The sequence below is a fragment of the Herpailurus yagouaroundi genome, unplaced genomic scaffold, assembly GCF_014898765.1.
Source record: "Herpailurus yagouaroundi ecotype Mexico unplaced genomic scaffold, PumYag 203, whole genome shotgun sequence".
Lineage (NCBI taxonomy): Eukaryota > Metazoa > Chordata > Mammalia > Carnivora > Felidae > Herpailurus > Herpailurus yagouaroundi.
The window spans coordinates 27,911,825-27,929,562 of record NW_024412434.1 but is presented as its reverse complement, the minus strand read 5'-3'; the positions used below and the strand labels follow the sequence as shown (position 1 = coordinate 27,929,562).

At 46.2% G+C, this 17,738-nt stretch overlaps 1 protein-coding gene across 8 annotated transcripts in view; it reads right to left on the bottom strand.

The window, feature by feature from the left end:
• The window catches only part of SFMBT2 (Scm like with four mbt domains 2), a 229,688-nt gene that overhangs the window by 58,123 nt on the left and 153,827 nt on the right, over positions 1-17,738 (bottom strand). For all 8 annotated transcript variants that reach the window (XM_040451499.1, XM_040451497.1, XM_040451500.1 and 5 more), the window contains 2 exons: positions 9,401-9,483; positions 3,126-3,252 (listed from right to left, as the gene is read on the bottom strand). In XM_040451499.1, the coding sequence (XP_040307433.1) occupies positions 3,126-3,252; positions 9,401-9,483 (210 nt within the window). The remainder of the gene's footprint in view (positions 1-3,125; positions 3,253-9,400; positions 9,484-17,738) is intronic.

Sequence of the window (17,738 nt, the reverse complement as noted above, 5' to 3'; positions counted from 1 at the left end):
GCCGTGACGCTAAGACATCACCACGGACAGCAACCTCTACTGTACGGGTCATGCTTATAACTGTCGATCTGACCGCCTCGAGACTCAGGAGAAACACTGCAACGTCCTCTCTAAATCAAAGAAACCCCATCATCCTTGCGCTCACCGTCCGCGGTTCCGGAGAGCTCCCAATTCTTTCCAAATGTGCACCCAAAGCAATACTACCTTCGTCTCCCATATCTCATCCATGGCCCCCCCTCTTCAACATCGGCTCTTTTATAGACACTTAAAGAACCGACCTCCAGAGACGTCACGTATTAAGTAGAAAATGATCACTTTAATTACCTAAAAGTGGTCAATTAGCCATGTGCTGAAAATACTTCAAATCAACTTAATGCATAAAAATAACTAATGAATTGTTATGAAGTATTTGATCTGTTTCAAGTGTCAAGTGAACGGTCTATAACCAGAATCACCATCATCATAAAAATAATTTAACAGCCACAGAGTGACCATAGCGAATCTCTAACATGCGTTCCCAGGACAGAGGAAAGAGAACAGTATATACATAAAACTGAGAAATAACAAGAAATAAATGCCATCAAGTTCACTGGCACTTTAAAAGGGAATATTCAGGGGCGCCTGGGTGGCTCAGTCGGTTAAGCGGCCGACTTTGGCTCAGGTCATGATCTCGCGGTCCGTGAGTTCGAGCCCCGCGTCGGGCTCTGTGCTGACAGCTCAGAGCCTGGAGCCTGTTTCCGATTCTGTGTCTCCCTCTCTCTGACCCTCCCCCGTTCATGCTCTGTCTCTCTCTGTCTCAAAAATAAATAAACGTTAAAAAAATTAAAAAAAAAAAAAAATAAATAAATAAATAAATAAATAAATAAAAGGGAATATTCAGTGGGGGCCCAAAACAACCCCCCCACACAAAAAACCCAAAGTACAATCGAGAGCCAAGAGACAAAATGGGATTTTACTTTATTCGATCCAACAAACACAGGATTTCGATCAAGAATTCCACGTGGATAATATGCAACAGACTGTTCATAAAAAAATGTTTTTCTTAAGGAGTAAGGGCTGGGAAAAAATGGACGATCTACTTATTTTCTGCTCTGCTTCCTAACGCTAACTGATCTCGCTGCTACAGGATAAAAAAGCACTCTGGAGAATAACAGCTGACATGAGCTGCCTCGCATTTCTTTGCTATAAAAATGGAAATTTATATCCCAGAGAAAAACAATATTAAGGAGAAAAGCCTGTCAGAAATGTTAACTCTACCCTGTTGCCGCTCACCCCTGTTTTTAAGAATTGGGAATCTGTAGGGTTGGGTGAACTAAGCAACGGAGATGTCAAGGAGAAGGAAACTGACCCCAGGCATATCGTAACGTTCTTCCAACTATAAAAATCAGGACATGCTTTGCCTGCGTGTCTGTGTTAGGTAATTAACAGCTGTAGAGCACTCTGGAACTACAAACCGCTAAATAAATAACGACTGCCAAAGAATTTTAACGATGATGTGCTAAATAATAATGATGAAACATGGGCTTTGAACTTTACCGCGTCTGCTTTCGAATGAATCACGCAAGCAAGGTCCCGATCTCGCAACATGGCTTAGCCCAGTATGAGGTGGCAAGTCTGATGGAGCGATGGGAAGTCACGGAAGGGATCCTGTGTTTCCAAGAGCAGGTGACTCAACTTTACACATAGTGACGGAAGTAAGGTCGCGTTCTCTTCCCGAGGCTGCAGAAAGAGCCCCGTTCCGCCTGTGTCTGCCTGCACTGTGGCCGATTCCTACCAGAGGCCATTTTACTCGAAGAGCCACCAAGCAATCCACCTTTTGAGAATTTTCTTTTAGTTCAAGTTGATTTTGAAATCCTAAACCACGGTAACATTTTAAACTGTTTTCCTGGGAATTGAGGACACAGGCGACGCTCACCTACCGTCACTGTTCTCTCCCCTTTTCACTCCCTTGGACTCTACTATTTAGGAGATCGTCAGCCTCAGAACTTTTGGTGCTTTTTAGATGTGCTCTTCCTAAAGAGATAGGAGGAAGATACGAGCACCACTTCCGTGGCCTTCCAAACTTTCCATTCCAGTGGCAGTAGGGGATGCCATGACAGTTAAAATATGGGCTGAGAGGGGCGCCTGGGTGGCGCAGTCGGTTAAGCATCCGACTTCAGCCAGGTCACGATCTCGCGGTCCGTGAGTTCGAGCCCCGCGTCGGGCTCTGGGCTGATGGCTCAGAGCCTGGAGCCTGTTTCTGATTCTGTGTCTCCCTCTCTCTGCCCCTCCCCCGTTCATGCTGTCTCTCTCTGTCCCAAAAATAAATAAACATTGGGAAAAAAAATTAAAAAAAAAATATGGGCTGAGAGAGCTACCATGATTTTCTCATTCCCAACTAGTCTTGTTTTTCCATATACGTTTAAAATAATTAATGTCATGAGACTGAGATACAAATAAACCCAAAGAATTCAGATCACAGAAAAATGGGAAAAACCTTACAGATCAGACTCATCTGAATTCTTCGTCACTGGAAACAAAACACACAAAATGTAGTCTTTCCAAATCTAAAATCTGATCAAGGTTCCGCTTATAAAGTAGAATGTTCTGTGAATTATCTGCACAATTATAAACAAACTATAGCTATAAACAACAGTTTAAACATCATTAAACACGTAAGGCTAAATCTTGTGTATTACATATTTAGGGAGAAAGTCATCTCTAGTTACTATTTCAAGGTACAACTAAAGATCCATGGAAGAAACCAACGTACAGAGTGTTATTCACAGTAAATTGTAAATATATAATTTTATCCTCATAATAACCCAGACCTCAAATACCAGTTTTAGTGGCTCATATTAATTTAATTGTGACACTAGCTTTTATAATCACAGATGCAAAAAGACCACTGTGTTGCAAACATAATTATCACACCAGTGTCTCCTTTCATGAAATCATGAGTCAAGACAAGAGACTCTGAACAAATTTGTGTTTGATGAGTTTGAGTCATTTAAGAACACTGAATAATTTAAGATCTGTTTAAGTAAAAGGAAGGCAAGAGGCGTTGTTTCTGAGAAGTACTACGTGCACCTTGCCACTTCCAGACACGCCCTAAGTTCCCCAGAACGACCGCCAATGGTGCGTACCTTCCAGATGAAGCCACATCAGCCTCCCCTTCACACTGACCACAGAGGCCACGCAGAGCTCTCCCGGGTTCCTGGGGTTGACGGCTTCCAGTTTCATGTTCTTTGTGAAACCCCTACTGAATGACGTCTGAAAGAGAAAAGAGTGGACACTGAGCCAGAGGGCACCACAGCAGGGGATCGCGCAGCAACAGAGGGGCCCGCCGGGGACGCGCGCACGCACACACACGCGATGCACGCGGATCTCCTCCATAAGACAAACGTTTCTCCTGCCATTCGCGAGAAAAGAACCATGCCCAGTTTGTTTTCATCCCAGAGCTAGAACTCCGCGGGCAAACAGCAGGCGCCTAATAATATCTGTCCAGTGAGAGGGTGGATATGGTCTCTTTCTAGGCCCATGCATGCCCTTATTTCCATGCGACCACGGACGTGCAAATCATTTCTTTTCCTTCCCTATGCTTCTCACTCACATCACGCCTGGGCACATTCGAGGATGTGAGGAGACAGCCTGAGTCTCCACGTGGCCTGAAGAACACCCACTAGCGTTGTTTATAGTGGTCTACTGGTGACGAATCCCCATGGTTTTATCTGAAATGGTCTTTGTGTTACATGTATGCCTTGGGCTTACTTTTATTTACGTTCTAAATTCACTTCTTTTTAAAAGTTTGCACACAGGAGGGGCGCATGGGTGGCTCAGTCGGTTGAGTGTCCCATTCTTAGTTTCAGCTCAGGTCGTGATCTCACAGTGGTGGGATCGAGCCCCGCATCGGGCTCTGAGCTTGGGAGTCTCTCTCTCCCTCCCCCTCTCTCTCTCCAAATAAATAAATAAACAAACATTAAAAAATAAAAATAAAAATAAAAATTTACACGTAGGAAAATTCGCTCTTTTCGGTGCCCTGTTCCTGAGGCTCCCGTACGGTCATACGGTCATAACGTCAATCAACACGCAGAGGAGTCCCTTCACCTCCGAAATGCTTTTGCACTGGCCCTTCGGTGATCAATCCCTCCCAGACTCCCAATTCCTGCACCACGGGCCCGTCTTCTGTTCCCAGAGTTGTGCCTTTTCCATAATATTACAGAAACGGAACCATACACGGTGCGGTCCGGCTTCTTCCACTTAAGCAAAACGCATCTGACATTTCATCCATGCTACCGCACGAACGGAAAGTCCATTCTGTTGTGCTCCTGAATAGTTTCTGTAGATGTGCCACAGTCCATCCCTTAACCACCTGAAGGACATCCGAGCTGTGTCCAATTGCTGGCGGTCGCGAATAAAGCCACTGTAAACAGTCAAGCGCAAGTTTCTGTGTGAACAGGGTGAATTAGTCTCCTTGCGATGCCCAAACACAATACCACAGACTGGGTGGCTTTACCCACAGAAATTCACCTCTCAGTTCCAGAGCCTGCAAGTCGGAGATCAACGTGTCAGTAGGGCCGCTTTCTTCTGAGGACTCTCTCTGGCTTGTAGACAGCCACCTTCTCCCTGTATCTCCGAACGTTCCTTCCTCCCCGCATGCTGTCTGCGTCCTAATTTCCACTTCTTGTACAGACACCACTCATTTTGGATTAAGGTCTACCCGTAGGGTTTCATGCTCCCTTAATTGTGTCTTCAGAAACTCTAACTCCAGGGGCGCCTGGGTGGCTCAGTCAGTTAAGCGTCCAACTTCGAATCTTGCGGTTCGTGAGTTTGAGCCCCGCATCGGGCTCTGTGCTGACAGCTTGGAGCCTGAAGCCTGCTTCTTCTGGGTCTCTCTCTCTCTCTCTCTCTCTGCCCCTCCCCGTGCTCATACTCTGTCTCTGTATCTCTCTCTCAAAAATAAACAAACATTAAAAAACATTCTAACTCCACACACTTCTCACGTTCTAAGGTACTACGGGTCAGGACTTCATCATATGAATTTTGGGGAATACAACGTAGCCTATGACATAGTTTCATTTCTCTAGAAATGGAATTGCCGGACCACATGGGAAACGTACGTTTAACTTTCTAAGAAACCACCAAATGTTGCGTTCCCATCAGCAGTGTGTGGCGTTCCCGCTGCTAAACATCTTCACCAGCACTTGGTATCGGCACTTTTGCAAATTTTAACCCAATTTTAAATTTGCAAAATTTAACCCAGTGCCAGCTGATCATGGCTTGAACTTGCATCTTCCCTACGACGAATGATGTCGAGCATTTTTTCACATGTTTCTTCGTCATTTGTGTATCTTCCTTGGTGAAGTGTCAGGTTTTTTTTAAAAACGTTTATTTATTTATTGGGAGGGGAGGGTAGTGTGAGCAGGGGAGGGGCAGAGAGAGAGGGGGCGAGAGAGAATCCCAAGCAGGCTCTGCACTGTCAGTGCAGAGTCCGATGCGGGGCTTGATCTCACGAACCACAAGATGACCTGAGCTGAAACCAAGAGTCAGACACTTAACTGACTAAGCCACCAGGCGTCTGTTACCTTCATTCAGGAAATGTTACCTTTGGTGCATGTAGAATTGTGGGTTTTTTTCTTTTAATACTCCACAAACATTGGTTCACTGTCGTCTGGCACCCCTTGTCTCTGATGAGAAGTTCGCTATTTACGTTGTTGTTCCTCTATTTGAAACGTATCATTTTTTTCTCTGGATGCTTTCAAGATTTTTCTCTTTACGTTTGGTTGTCAGCAGTTCGACTATGTTGGGTGTCTTTGTATTTATGTTGCTTGGGGCCCACCGAGATTCCAGAACTTTTTCATTTATAATCTCCGCTGCTTTGGTACATTCTGGCCCTTGTTTCTTCAACACAGAGGAGCGCTCCTGCTCTCATTCCCAACACTGAGGAAAATTCTGAGCCACGTGTAGAATGTCAAGTAGCAAAGACCTTTCTTGTTAAGAGTCTGCACAAATACTGGCCGAGGTTTTTTTTTTTTTTAATATTTTTTTAATGTTTGTTTATTTTTGAGAGAGAATGTGTGAGCTGGGGAAGGACGGCGGGGGGAGACACAGAACCCCAACTTTCTACCTTCTCATTCATATTTTCCTTCTCAAACTTTAGCGAGCATCTGAATCATCTGGAGAACCTTTAAAAAAAAAAGACAGACTGCTGAGCCTTAGCCCAAAGTTCACGATTCATGTGATCTGCGGTGAGGCTACAGATTTTGAATTTCCAACAGGTTCCCAGGTGGTGCTGGAGGCTGGCCTCAGGACTGCACTTTGGGAACCACTACTTTACGACTCCGAGCTGAGTTTTAACGGGAGTTTTCGAACACACGTCTGCTAATTCCAACATCCGGATCATGCTGGGTTTGGCCTCTACCGATTAGCCTTTCTACAGAAAATGAGTCCGATTTTTCTGCCGCTTTGTGTGCTGACCAATTCTGAAGTCTGGACGTTTTCAATGTCGTGTCACAGAGACTCTGGATTGTGTTATGTTCTTCCCGAGAGTGCTGGTTTTCTGTGTTCGCAAGCAGTTAACTTGTTTGGACTCAAACTACATGCTCTGTCTCTTGAGAAGGAGCTCAGATCCCAGCTGAGTCTTTTGTCGTTAGCTAGGCTGCCTGGAGTTTGCCTGGAGAAGACACGCTCTGCGGGTCAGCCAAAGATTTAGGCAGAGTGTATACACAGAATGTGCGGTTCCCTCTCCTGACTCTTCCCTCTCTGAGACTCCTCTCGCTCTCCAACAGGTGTGGTTGCTCACATTCTGTTATCTGCTTCACCAGGCCAGAAAGACCGTGAGTTTTGTATCACTGCTTTTGTCGTCTCCTGCGTCGTCCACTGCGGCTGACCTCAGGGCAGAAGTCTGAAAAGAATCACACGGTCACCCCAGAGTGTTCCTTCCTTCCAAGCACCTGCTCCCCTCCAGGTCTGCCCGTTTTGTTCACTCTCCACATCCCTCGGCTAGTTGCACAGGAGCCGACAGTTGCTTCCTGCCGGAGGGTCAATTCAGCAGGAGCTCAGCCGACACTCCAAGCAAAACTCCCTTCTCGCACTGTTTTAAAATAAGCGTAAGATTTTCCCAAAGCATCCGCTGCTATAAATTTTAATCAGATATTACAATACTGCATGTATCTATTTTGAAATACATAAACTGAAGTAAACGGGCTCCTGTAAGTACCAGGAGATTACATCCTTACTTGACCCGTGGGAGGAGGCCAAGCTAATTTGCATTCACGTATCTATTTATATACGTTATGTTGCGAGTCAATTATATCTTTATGTAACCAGAACAAAATGACCCAGCATATGCGATAAGAAAGCGATTTGTTCTTCTCCTTTACGTCTCTTTGGAAATAGGAACCAAGGAAAATTCTAGGCAGGCTGTTTTCCTACAAGTCATCCTGCCTATCCGTGCATATTATGTATTGAGCTTTTTGATAATATGACTCGATAGGCTGCCTGAAAAGCCTCTAAGTAAGTTAAAATGCATTTGATCCTCCTTAATAAGGGAAAGCTACAACCGCATAACCTATTTTCGTTTCAACTCGCTGCTTGAGGGTAATTTATAAAGATCAATGGCAAACCTGTTACCCGTGAGTTTATTTTACTAAGCATTTCGCTGTGTCAATCCATCTCAGAACCGTCTCTGATTGTTAAACATCCCCGGGGAAATGTCTCCCATGCAGCCACTTCCACACCCCCTCTCCTCTAGTGCACACAAGATGCGTGATTAAAAAATGAATTCATGATAAGCATCCCCTTAAAGAGCACTCGAGGCAAGCTAACAAAATTCAGCAGAGCACCAGGAGTGCAACACCTATGCCAACAGGCAGATGACAATCCCGTCGATTACATAAACGCAGAGCCGGGGAACAAAGCGGGCATGTTTGTGACAAGTGCATTCCTAATGAATACGCCAGCACAGTCATTAAAACAGATTTCATCCTGGTAGCTAAAGCCTGGGAGCTCAGAGGCCACCTGGGGATGTGGTTACTTCCTCTACTAAACCCCATTTGGCCAGCTGCTGGCTGAATGGGAGCAGAGGACAGTGGAACCGTATTGTTGCAGAGGAAACGCCTCCTTACGCACGAAACCAGGGGACACGTCAGGATCTCCCTCCCAAGGGTGAAGAGGTAGGGAACGAATGTGTCTTTGGTCGGGTAGAAAGCACAACTTCGAAGGGGTCTGGGGACGTGCTAAGTGTCTCCAGGATCCTAACTGCAAGGCAACGAGGCCAGGGCTCTGTGACAAGCACTATCACTGTAAAAGGGCTAGTAAGACTGCACTGGACTTGATAAGCCCCGGGAGCTAACCAGCGGCTACCCTCTCGGTGGCACCTCCGAGCGCCTACAGTATGGGGGAGGGTCCCCACCGCACATACCACCGCGCCTCACCACGCAGATCTTTCCGTGCGCCGCAGAAGAACCAGCTTTGTGCAAAAGCAGCATCAGCCGGCAGAAAGTCCCTTTGTTGGTTTCAGGAGCCCCGATTTCCGACTCTGCCACGGATGTGTTTCTGCATTTAGTTTCTGCATTTAGGGGGTCAAGCTGACCCAGTGACCGACCTACTTAATTCTTCAAAATCCACCTTGGACTTACGCTCGGTACTGAGCTTCTCGATTGAGCCAGCCCCTTCCGCCTCTCAGCTGTCATGTGCCGTGATCCCCGTAGTACGAGTTATATTGGTGGGGTAGCAAGGAATCAGTGGCTGGAGGAGGACGCGTCCAGAAAAGGTCTCTGATTTGGGAGCACTCTGCACTGTGATGCCTGCCGTCCCCAACTGGAGGACTGAGTCTTTTTTTTTTTCTTTAGTATAAAGAATTAACTTTCATAGCTAAATGCATGTTCAACACACTAGGCTGTATACATCGGTGCCTCATTCTGAATACAGACGTAATAATCCATGTGCCTTTTCATAGTTCCCAGGGTTGATCCAGTCTAAATGAATACTTGATAAGCCACCCGATACAACCAACTCCTATAACAAGTACACCCTTGTGAACACATACACACACACACACACACACACACACTGCTATTTGATCTGCTCACTAGACTCAGGGGATGAAGCCAGAGGCTCTCCTGAGGCCCAGGCTCACCGTAGTGAGAAGCCTGTGCTAATCTAGAACACACCGGACCCTTCCATAAGTGAGACATGAACTTATACCGGGCCACCATACACGTAGCAGTGGCTGTGCTCCAACACCCCAGAGTCACCCTAACACACAACCTGAAGGAGGCCTTTGCAAAAACTACGAAAGCTTAGTAAGGATCCTGTGGTCCACGGCAGCACACTCGTCTTGCTCACGAATGGGAAGCAACTTACAAACACGGTGAACAACATCTAGGAACAAAGCAGTAGCAAGCACCAAGCTCCTTACATTCCTGAAGCCGAAGGGAGGCGCTTCCTCGGTCCCATGCTGCTTGTGATAATCCGCCCAGTCGAAGTCCTGGCCAGAGTAACCTGCACGGGACGAAAACACAGACAGAACAGCGTTAACCAAATAAATAGCTTCAGAGGGTGTCACTAGTTAAATCAGTAAGCGGTGCAAATACAGGACCCCGGAGGGTGAAGTCCCTTCTCGTGCCTGACGGCACATCAGATTTCACGGGGAACGCGTGGAACACAAAGTACGAAATACAGGGCGGGTGTTCCATCGTGACTGCGATGTGGGGTCTGAAACCGCGTGAAGGGTGGCACTGACCCACGTCGGCACCCGCTGGTGGACGGAAGTGCTCTGGGGCAGCAGCATCGAGACAGGATGTTACACACAACCCATTTGCACAATGCGTTTTGCGGAAATACACAGTGATACCTCCCTGCACGTGAAGCCTGAGAGTTCCTGTGAACTTCTCGATATCTTCGTGGAAACCGTGAGATTTTATTGGAAAACACTACCTCGGGGGAGGGTTTTTAAAGACTAACAGAAAGTAAAACAAACAGCAAACGAGGAGTTGAGGTGTTCGTGAGAAAGAAAGCCTCCAGAGGCCGGGGGGGCGGGCGGGCAGCCCGTCCTCGGACAGCACCCAGGGAGACGAAGGAAATGAGCATCGGGAAAGGTGGGCCCCTTTGGGGGAAGCGCTGGGGGGGCACCTGTGAGACACGGTGGGGGCGGGGGGTGTTTGGAGAAACAGCCCTTCACTCGTGTTAATAAGCGTAATGAATAGCGATGTTGCCAAAGTGGGTTCTTCTCTTTCTTCATTTCATTTGGCAGGAGGGGACGCAATTCAAGTACATCCATCATGCCCACCATGACAAGCCATGGGAGAAGGTCTTGGGAAGGTCGTGGGAAGAGGAAACAGTTCTAAATCAGAACATAAGCACAGCATTGGGTGCGCGCTCTAACCCAGATAGGGGGACGGCTCTTCATACGGGTGTTATTTGTGCTTCTTGTGAACCAAGGACGGCGATGAGGACGAACAGCGTTCTACCCATCAGGATTCGTCAGGATGGCAGACAACGTCACCCTAACCCTCACTTGGGCGTTCTCCCTTGATGGGTTTGAAGTGCATGGAAAATAAACCCACGAGGGATTTCTTAACTATGTTTTCAAGCCAAGACCTGCCAAGTCCTGCCAAGTCCTCATTTTCTCTTCCCCGTATCATCGTAAATTCCACACCGGCGAATTCACATCACACGGGGACCCATAGTTACTAAACCCCACGGCTACAAGGAGAGTACAGAAGGTCTTCATTGAAGAAAGTCAAGGTACTGTTGCTTCCTACCTCTGTCTGTACCTCCGAGTACAAGATAGTATTCTTTTCATTGAGGAAGCTCAATTTACACAGTTTTCATTAGAAGACAGGATGGGGTTAGCAAAGAAGGACTGGTACTCCTCTGGCCCAGGGGCTGATCCTTGAACCCCCCACCCTGCTGACCATCCATGGCCGAAGCACCCTTTTTCTTCCTACGACCTCCCTGTCACTCTACAAAGGCTGACAACGCCTCATTTCTTTCCAACAAGGGGGCAAAACGTCTTACAGCTCTGAGATGCTGTTACTCCCGGTAGTTAGTTTCAAAGAGATTCAGAAAGTTTTCCTACCTGCCCTTGTCCCCAACACCTCTCTCCAGAGCCAGATGGCTCTTGCATCAGAGGTTTCTGGAAGGAACCAAGCCAACTTTTTTTTTTCTGAACGCTTATCCACAAGACAGAATAAAACAAAATATGCTTTAAATAAGGTACTGCAAGTTTCTTTACAATGAACAGAACCCTGCACTTTGAGAATAGTTCATCTGGAGCTATTCTGGATCAGATCCTCGCCTTAAACGTGTAAGAACAGAAGAGTCTGCCAAAAGATAACTCAAACTGCCGAGAAGCTACCCAACCATATGAAAGGAGGGCATTTGGGTTTTTAGAGCCGGCTCTACTGGGAACTGGATGAAACCAGGAAGAAGCAAAAAATCTTCCGTGTCTGACTTTCCGTATTCACAAAATAAAGAGGAGACCTTCAAGGCCCCTCCAGCTGTCGCGTTCCGTAATTCAGAGCCATCGTTAGTGACTAAGTAACTGCTGCTGCTTAGGAATTGTGCCCGTCCTTGTGTGTGGTTAATTCCTTCCTCTTCTCCTCCGAGAAAAGTGTGGCAGGGTTGATGAAGAGAGGTTATGTGACAGGACGCTCCCCAGAGGAGCTCGCCATAGACTAGCTGAAGACAAGATGGTTCCCGAGGCACAAGGACCCCATTTCTCAGCGCTGTGGCAGACTGACTTCGCTAAAGCCAAGATCGCACTGTGTCGCAACGTCTCTTCCCCTCGACCTCTGCTGATTCCTTGGTTCGTTTGGTGAGCTGAGGAAAATCTCAGGAAGATCATGGGGGCAAAGAAGAAATGGTGGGGTGGGGGGGAACTACATAAATGAAAAACAAGCCATCTTCTGATAGAACATGGAAATCTGGATATTCTTTATGGTCAATATCTGTTCAGATAAAACCTTCCAACTTACAAGCCACCTCTACTCCCCCTCCAGAGGCATTTAGCTGGGATTTCTATAATCGTGTTCGTAACCGTGAACTTCCCATAGGCTGCAACCCACTCCATCCAATGTCATGCTCTATGGTTCCTCAGACCTACATTCCATGCTTCTGTATCAGTCTTCAAGACTGTCTCTATGGGGAGCCATTTTTAATCTAGCAATTTCAAGATCTAACCAAGTCTGGCCCGGTACCTAAGCAACAATGGATCATTTTGCCCCCACTGTTCCCTGAACATCTGAATAGCCTAGACTTCTCCTCCTCCTTCTCATAGGGACCTTTATTCACTTCATCACTTAAAATTCCTTTCCTTCAGGCAGATAATGAGCTCTCTCTTTGTAAGGCAGTTTTGTGACAGCTCAGAAAATATCTGCTACATAAAAACAAATTGCTGTGGCTTGTATAATAGAGACAACAGGGGTCAATTGTACTCATTAATCAACGAAGACAGAACAAGAAGTACTAAGGCTTAACTGTAGCTAGGAAAACATGTTTTAAACCCAGGAGGGAGGAAAATAGAGGGGAAAAGAAAATAAAAGGAAATCAAAACCCCTTGGGCTGTTAAAATCCTCAACAAGCTGCCACAGGGGACTGTTGAACCATGGCCACTGGAGTTATTTAAAGCTTTTATTAGTGTTTATTCTGAACGAAGTTCCAACTGCTACAGGTCCAAAAGAGAACAGGTCGATGACCCATTTCCTTACGATACAAATTAATTGGCACAAAACAGCCCCACTTGCAAACATTACTATTGGGACTGCAAGTGGGTAATTCTTTGGGAAAACAATTTGGCAGTAAAATGTTCATGAACTTTGACACGACAATTTCACAACGGTCCTAAAAACTGGAAAAGTGTTACACATTAAGGTACAATGGCATTATTATCGGTGGGACAACCTTACATCCCAAAATAGGAAATGATACAGGACTTATCTAAGGTCCACGGAAAATCGCACAGGCACGAAACTGCACAGTTTGTGGAAAAAAAAAAAATTATGAGAACATTATTGCTATAGGTCTGGATGGAAAGACTTCCTGGCACAAGCATATACGGAATTAACAGATTTCTATGAAAGTATGCAAAGAAAAAGACCAGAGGAAATGCAAGGAAAATGTTGTAGTGGTAACTATCCACATAGTTATCTGGATGGTGGGACTCGTGGATGTGTTTTTCTTCCATCTCTTTGTATTTGCCAAGTGTTCAATAATGACCATATATTATTTTAATAAAAATTACTTGAGGGGCTCTTGGGGGCTCAGTCGGTTGAGCATCCGACTTCGGCTCAGGTCATGATCTCACGGTCTGTGAGTTGGAGCCCCGCGTCGGGCTCTGTGCTGACAGCTCAGAACCCGGAGCCTGCTTTGGATTCTGTGTCTCCCCTCTCTCTCTGCCCCTCCCCCACTCATGCTCTATCTCTCTCTCTCTGTCAAAAATACAAAACATTAAAAAAAATTATTTGAAAGTGCAGACCTTTGCCCTATTTTAAAGGATAGTCAATCAAGGCACTAGTCAATCAATCAAGAGCTAATTCAGCATGTGGAATACGCCATGACTGCCTCCCAAGAGCCAATGTCCAGCTTTTCATCTGCTAACAGAATCCTGATTTTAGCCAGTTCCTGTTGGAACTGGAGAAGTTGGGACTCTCCTCAGCACCAGGAAGTGAATCAGGACAACCTCAGAAAATCATGGTGGTCTATTTGCCTCTGCAGCAGGAAGTGAATCATGACACCCTCCCACCCCGATAACCACAGGGTTCTCATGCCTTTTGCACCAGGAAGTGAACCACGACATCCCAGAGACCATCATGGGAGGATGGAGGGAAGGGAAGGATGTCAAAAAAAGACACACTTCTGTAACAAAATAGACACAGAGTAAGAGCTGCCCTTCTATGCTGGGTAAATATGGAAAACATACAAACAAGCAAACTTGTACAACCTTCAAAAATAGTATCAGCAAAAGAGTTTCACCTCTGCCATCTACCTGACTGTCAAAATGAAAAACAAGAATAAAAACCCACCACTGCAAAGACTGTTGGGAAACAGGTGCTTTTATGCATTTCTGGTTGGCATATAATCTCAAAAATCCACCACAGATGCCAATTTCGCAATGTGTCAAAATCTTTAAGAAGGGGTCTCCTCTCCACTCTACCCATTTGTTCATTCACATATGATATCATTGAAAGCATTTATTAGGTGCATGCTACATGCCAGGCATGGTTCTAGTTCTAAGCATACAGAAAGGACCAAAGACAAAAACCTTTACGCAGGCAAGCTTACGCTGCAGTGGGAGGAGACACATAATACACAAATAGAAAAAAATCAGACAATCAGTGCTATAGGCAAAGGGAGGGCTCAAGTCTTGACAAAACGCTGAAAAACCTAGGAACTGAGGAAGCAAGTCTTGTGGCCACCTAGGGGAAGGGGGTGCCAGTGGAAGGGGCCAACAACTGCAAAAGGCCAGAAGCAGGTCCAGAATGCTCTAGAAAGAACAAGGGGGACTGTGGGGTGGGCAGAGTGAGCTGGGGTGTGAACAGAGCAGGAACTCCATTATAAAGTATCCTACAGAAATAACAGGATGCCGTGCAAACATTTTATGCATAAAAGCAGACGAGAACAATACAGACAAACAACAGGGGCGTGTTTCAATCAATTTTTTCAAGTTTATTTATTTATTTTGAGGGTGGGCGGGGAAGGACAAACAGAGGGGGAGAGAGAGAATCCCAAGCACGGATTGATGTGGTGTCCCAAAATCATAACCCAACTGAAATCAGAATCAGATGCTTAACCAACTGAGCCACCCAGGTGTCCCTAAGTCAATTATTTACCTGCCAATCATGGAACTTTCCAGTCATTTAAAGTAGAAGACATTTTGTCATGTAGGTGGCAAATTCGTGTGTGTAAAATAATTAAACCGATATACAAAGTTACATATTCTAGGAAACAGATATCTGAGAGAATATATACCAAACGTTGTTTCTTCAGGATAGGAAACTTCTCTCCTTTTGTCTTCAAAATTTTAAAGAATGGATGCGTATTAAAACTATAATTAAGGGGCGCCTGGGTGGCGCAGTCGGTTAAGCGTCCGACTTCAGCCAGGTCACGATCTCGCGGTCCGGGAGTTCGAGCCCCGTGTCGGGCTCTGGGCTGATGGCTCGGAGCCTGGAGCCTGTTTCCGATTCTGTGTCTCCCTCTCTCTCTGCCCCTTCCCCGTTCATGCTCTGTCTCTCTCTGTCCCAAAAATAAATAAACGTTGAAAAAAAATTAAAAAAAAAAACTATAATTAAAACATAGTCTTTAACCCAATAAATTGAAGTTCTAATAAGTTAGAACTTTCCCCAACAGGGAAATGCATTTCATTCGATGATTTTTCCCTCAGTCTCCAGGTTGCTGGACTCAGGTTCGTCGCTGTTAAGATGTGAATGAGACAGGGACCGGTTCTGTGTCACCTGCTCCAGCAGGTCCTGAGGGACACGCACACCGTGCGGGAACTGTGACTCCAGGATGGAGGCCGACATGGAGAAGCAGGAAAGAAAGTTCTGGACATGCCCCCCTCCCCCGCAACTGGCTGAAGAACACACAGCCCCATAAGGACATCTCCACCTCAGAGCACCTTTACAGCACTGAGGTGCTCGACATCTGGTGTGAACAGAGGACTCATTTAGCTTTCAGTTCAACGTCTCTTTGAAAGGGAAAACATGACCATCGCCAAAGATCGGCACGTACCAGACCTGAGATACAAGAACGCAAGAGGACACAAAAGAAGCCATGTTGTAAGAACAGGTTCCTTATCCTTCCTCAGAAAATCTCATGGACAGTTGGGACAGCTTTACTGGACTCTTGCTCAGGGCACCGGTCTTCCTGAAAGGTGGTCTCCCTCCAGGCTTCTACTGAGTTCCTGGGACTCGCTAAGGCTAAGCGTGTGATGGCCTCCCCTCAGGTGACCCTCGCCGCCATCTTGTCAGGGAAGCAGGATGAACGGGTGAGGAAGCAAGGCCACACTCCTCAGGGGGCACACGCAGCCCCCAGAACCAGTCCGTCTCTTCCTGGGCAAGATTTCTCAATAGTCTCTCCATTCAGTTCCTGGAGGAGTCTTCGTACAGGCTCCCAGGCAAGAAGGCTGACTTCTGGCACACCAGTAACTACGCCAAGTACTTCTTTTCCCCTGTGCTGTTCGCTAAAGGGCACGTGCCCTCCCTTGAAGCCTGCCATGTTAGGAGATGTGGACGTGTCCCCGGGAGAGAGTCCAACGTCACATAAATATCGGCTGTCAATGGCAAAGCCATGGTAAGAATCCTCAACCACAAAGTGAGGAGTAAGTAAGCCAGAGAGATGTAAGTTCCCAACAATCGGAAATATTTTCAGATATAAAAAATCACCCAAAGAGTTTTCCTCCCCCAGCTCTTTTCAATCAAAAGCAAGTTTTTGCTCAAGAATCAATCAGAGAGCTAGAAACGAGAATAAACTCCCAAATCCAGTAACAAGAGGGACCCTCTCAGGTGCCAGATGAACTATGGTAGTAACAAAAAGAATGACACAGCCAAACCCGAAAGAGAAGAGAATCTCCAGATGCCCAAACACCAAGAGGCCCACAAAGGCAGAGCCGACCAGTCCGGGAACGTCTGGAGCTCACACGGGGCAGAAGATGACCACGGGCTTGAGATAGGAGAGCAGCAGGAGCAGAGACCATCATAAAACACCTGGCCCCGGTCAGCTGCCCAGTCTGCGAAAACGGGTCCAGACAACGTCAGCTCCCCGAAAGGGACAAGGAGCAGACACGGCCGCTCCCTGCCCAGGGCTCCGCTCAAAGGGGGATAGAGAGGAGTCCCGGTCTCCTCCAAGCCAGGGGCATCCGTGGGGAGGCTGGGCAAATTTACAGTCTGGATCGTACAGGCTGACAAATGCACGTGACATTCGTCCATTCGTTCCTCCCTCCAATAACCAGGGACACAGGCACGTACCAGGCACTGTTTCAGGTGCCGGGGATGTGGAAGTGAGTAACACCGATTTTAAAAATTGGAGGCGATAAAGACGGTAATAAATAAATACGCTAGGACTTGCAAAATTCTTAGAACACTGGGCAGACTCTAATGCGAAACCGGATGGAAGGAATTAATTCACTCTAAGGATGAGGGAACTCGCACAGAAATAACAAGCACCACTGAAACTCAGTTCACCACGAGAAATCACAACCCACAGAAAGAAACAGAAGAGGTTGTAAAACAAAATGAATGACTAGGGATACAGAGAACCAACACCAGCAAGCTTAGCGGTCCTGAACCTGAATGCTTCACACACACACACACACACACACACACACACACACACACAAGCGGACAGATCTCCAGTCTCACGATATTTTGATGCACTTTCTAGAAAATCATAGAACAAACAAAAATAGAGAATATGTAACGGTTGCACAGTTCAACTAATAAGGTTGGTCAGACAGAACACTCTGACAGTAAATGGGAAAGCACGGCTAAAACAGATACTATATAATTATATGAATATCTAAATACGTATTATATGAATATATAATATCCGCCTGCAAATATATAGACATTACCGAAACCGTCTCCAACAGAAGTGGTAACCATGGCTAAACTTAACAACCTTTCACGGAAATAAGTTCATACGCAACACAACACAAACTAAAACAGCACCAGCTCCAGATGGTTTTACAAGCTAGCGTTACCAGACCTTCAACAATCGGCTTACCCGTTATCTTACTTACACTAACTGTTCTGGAAACA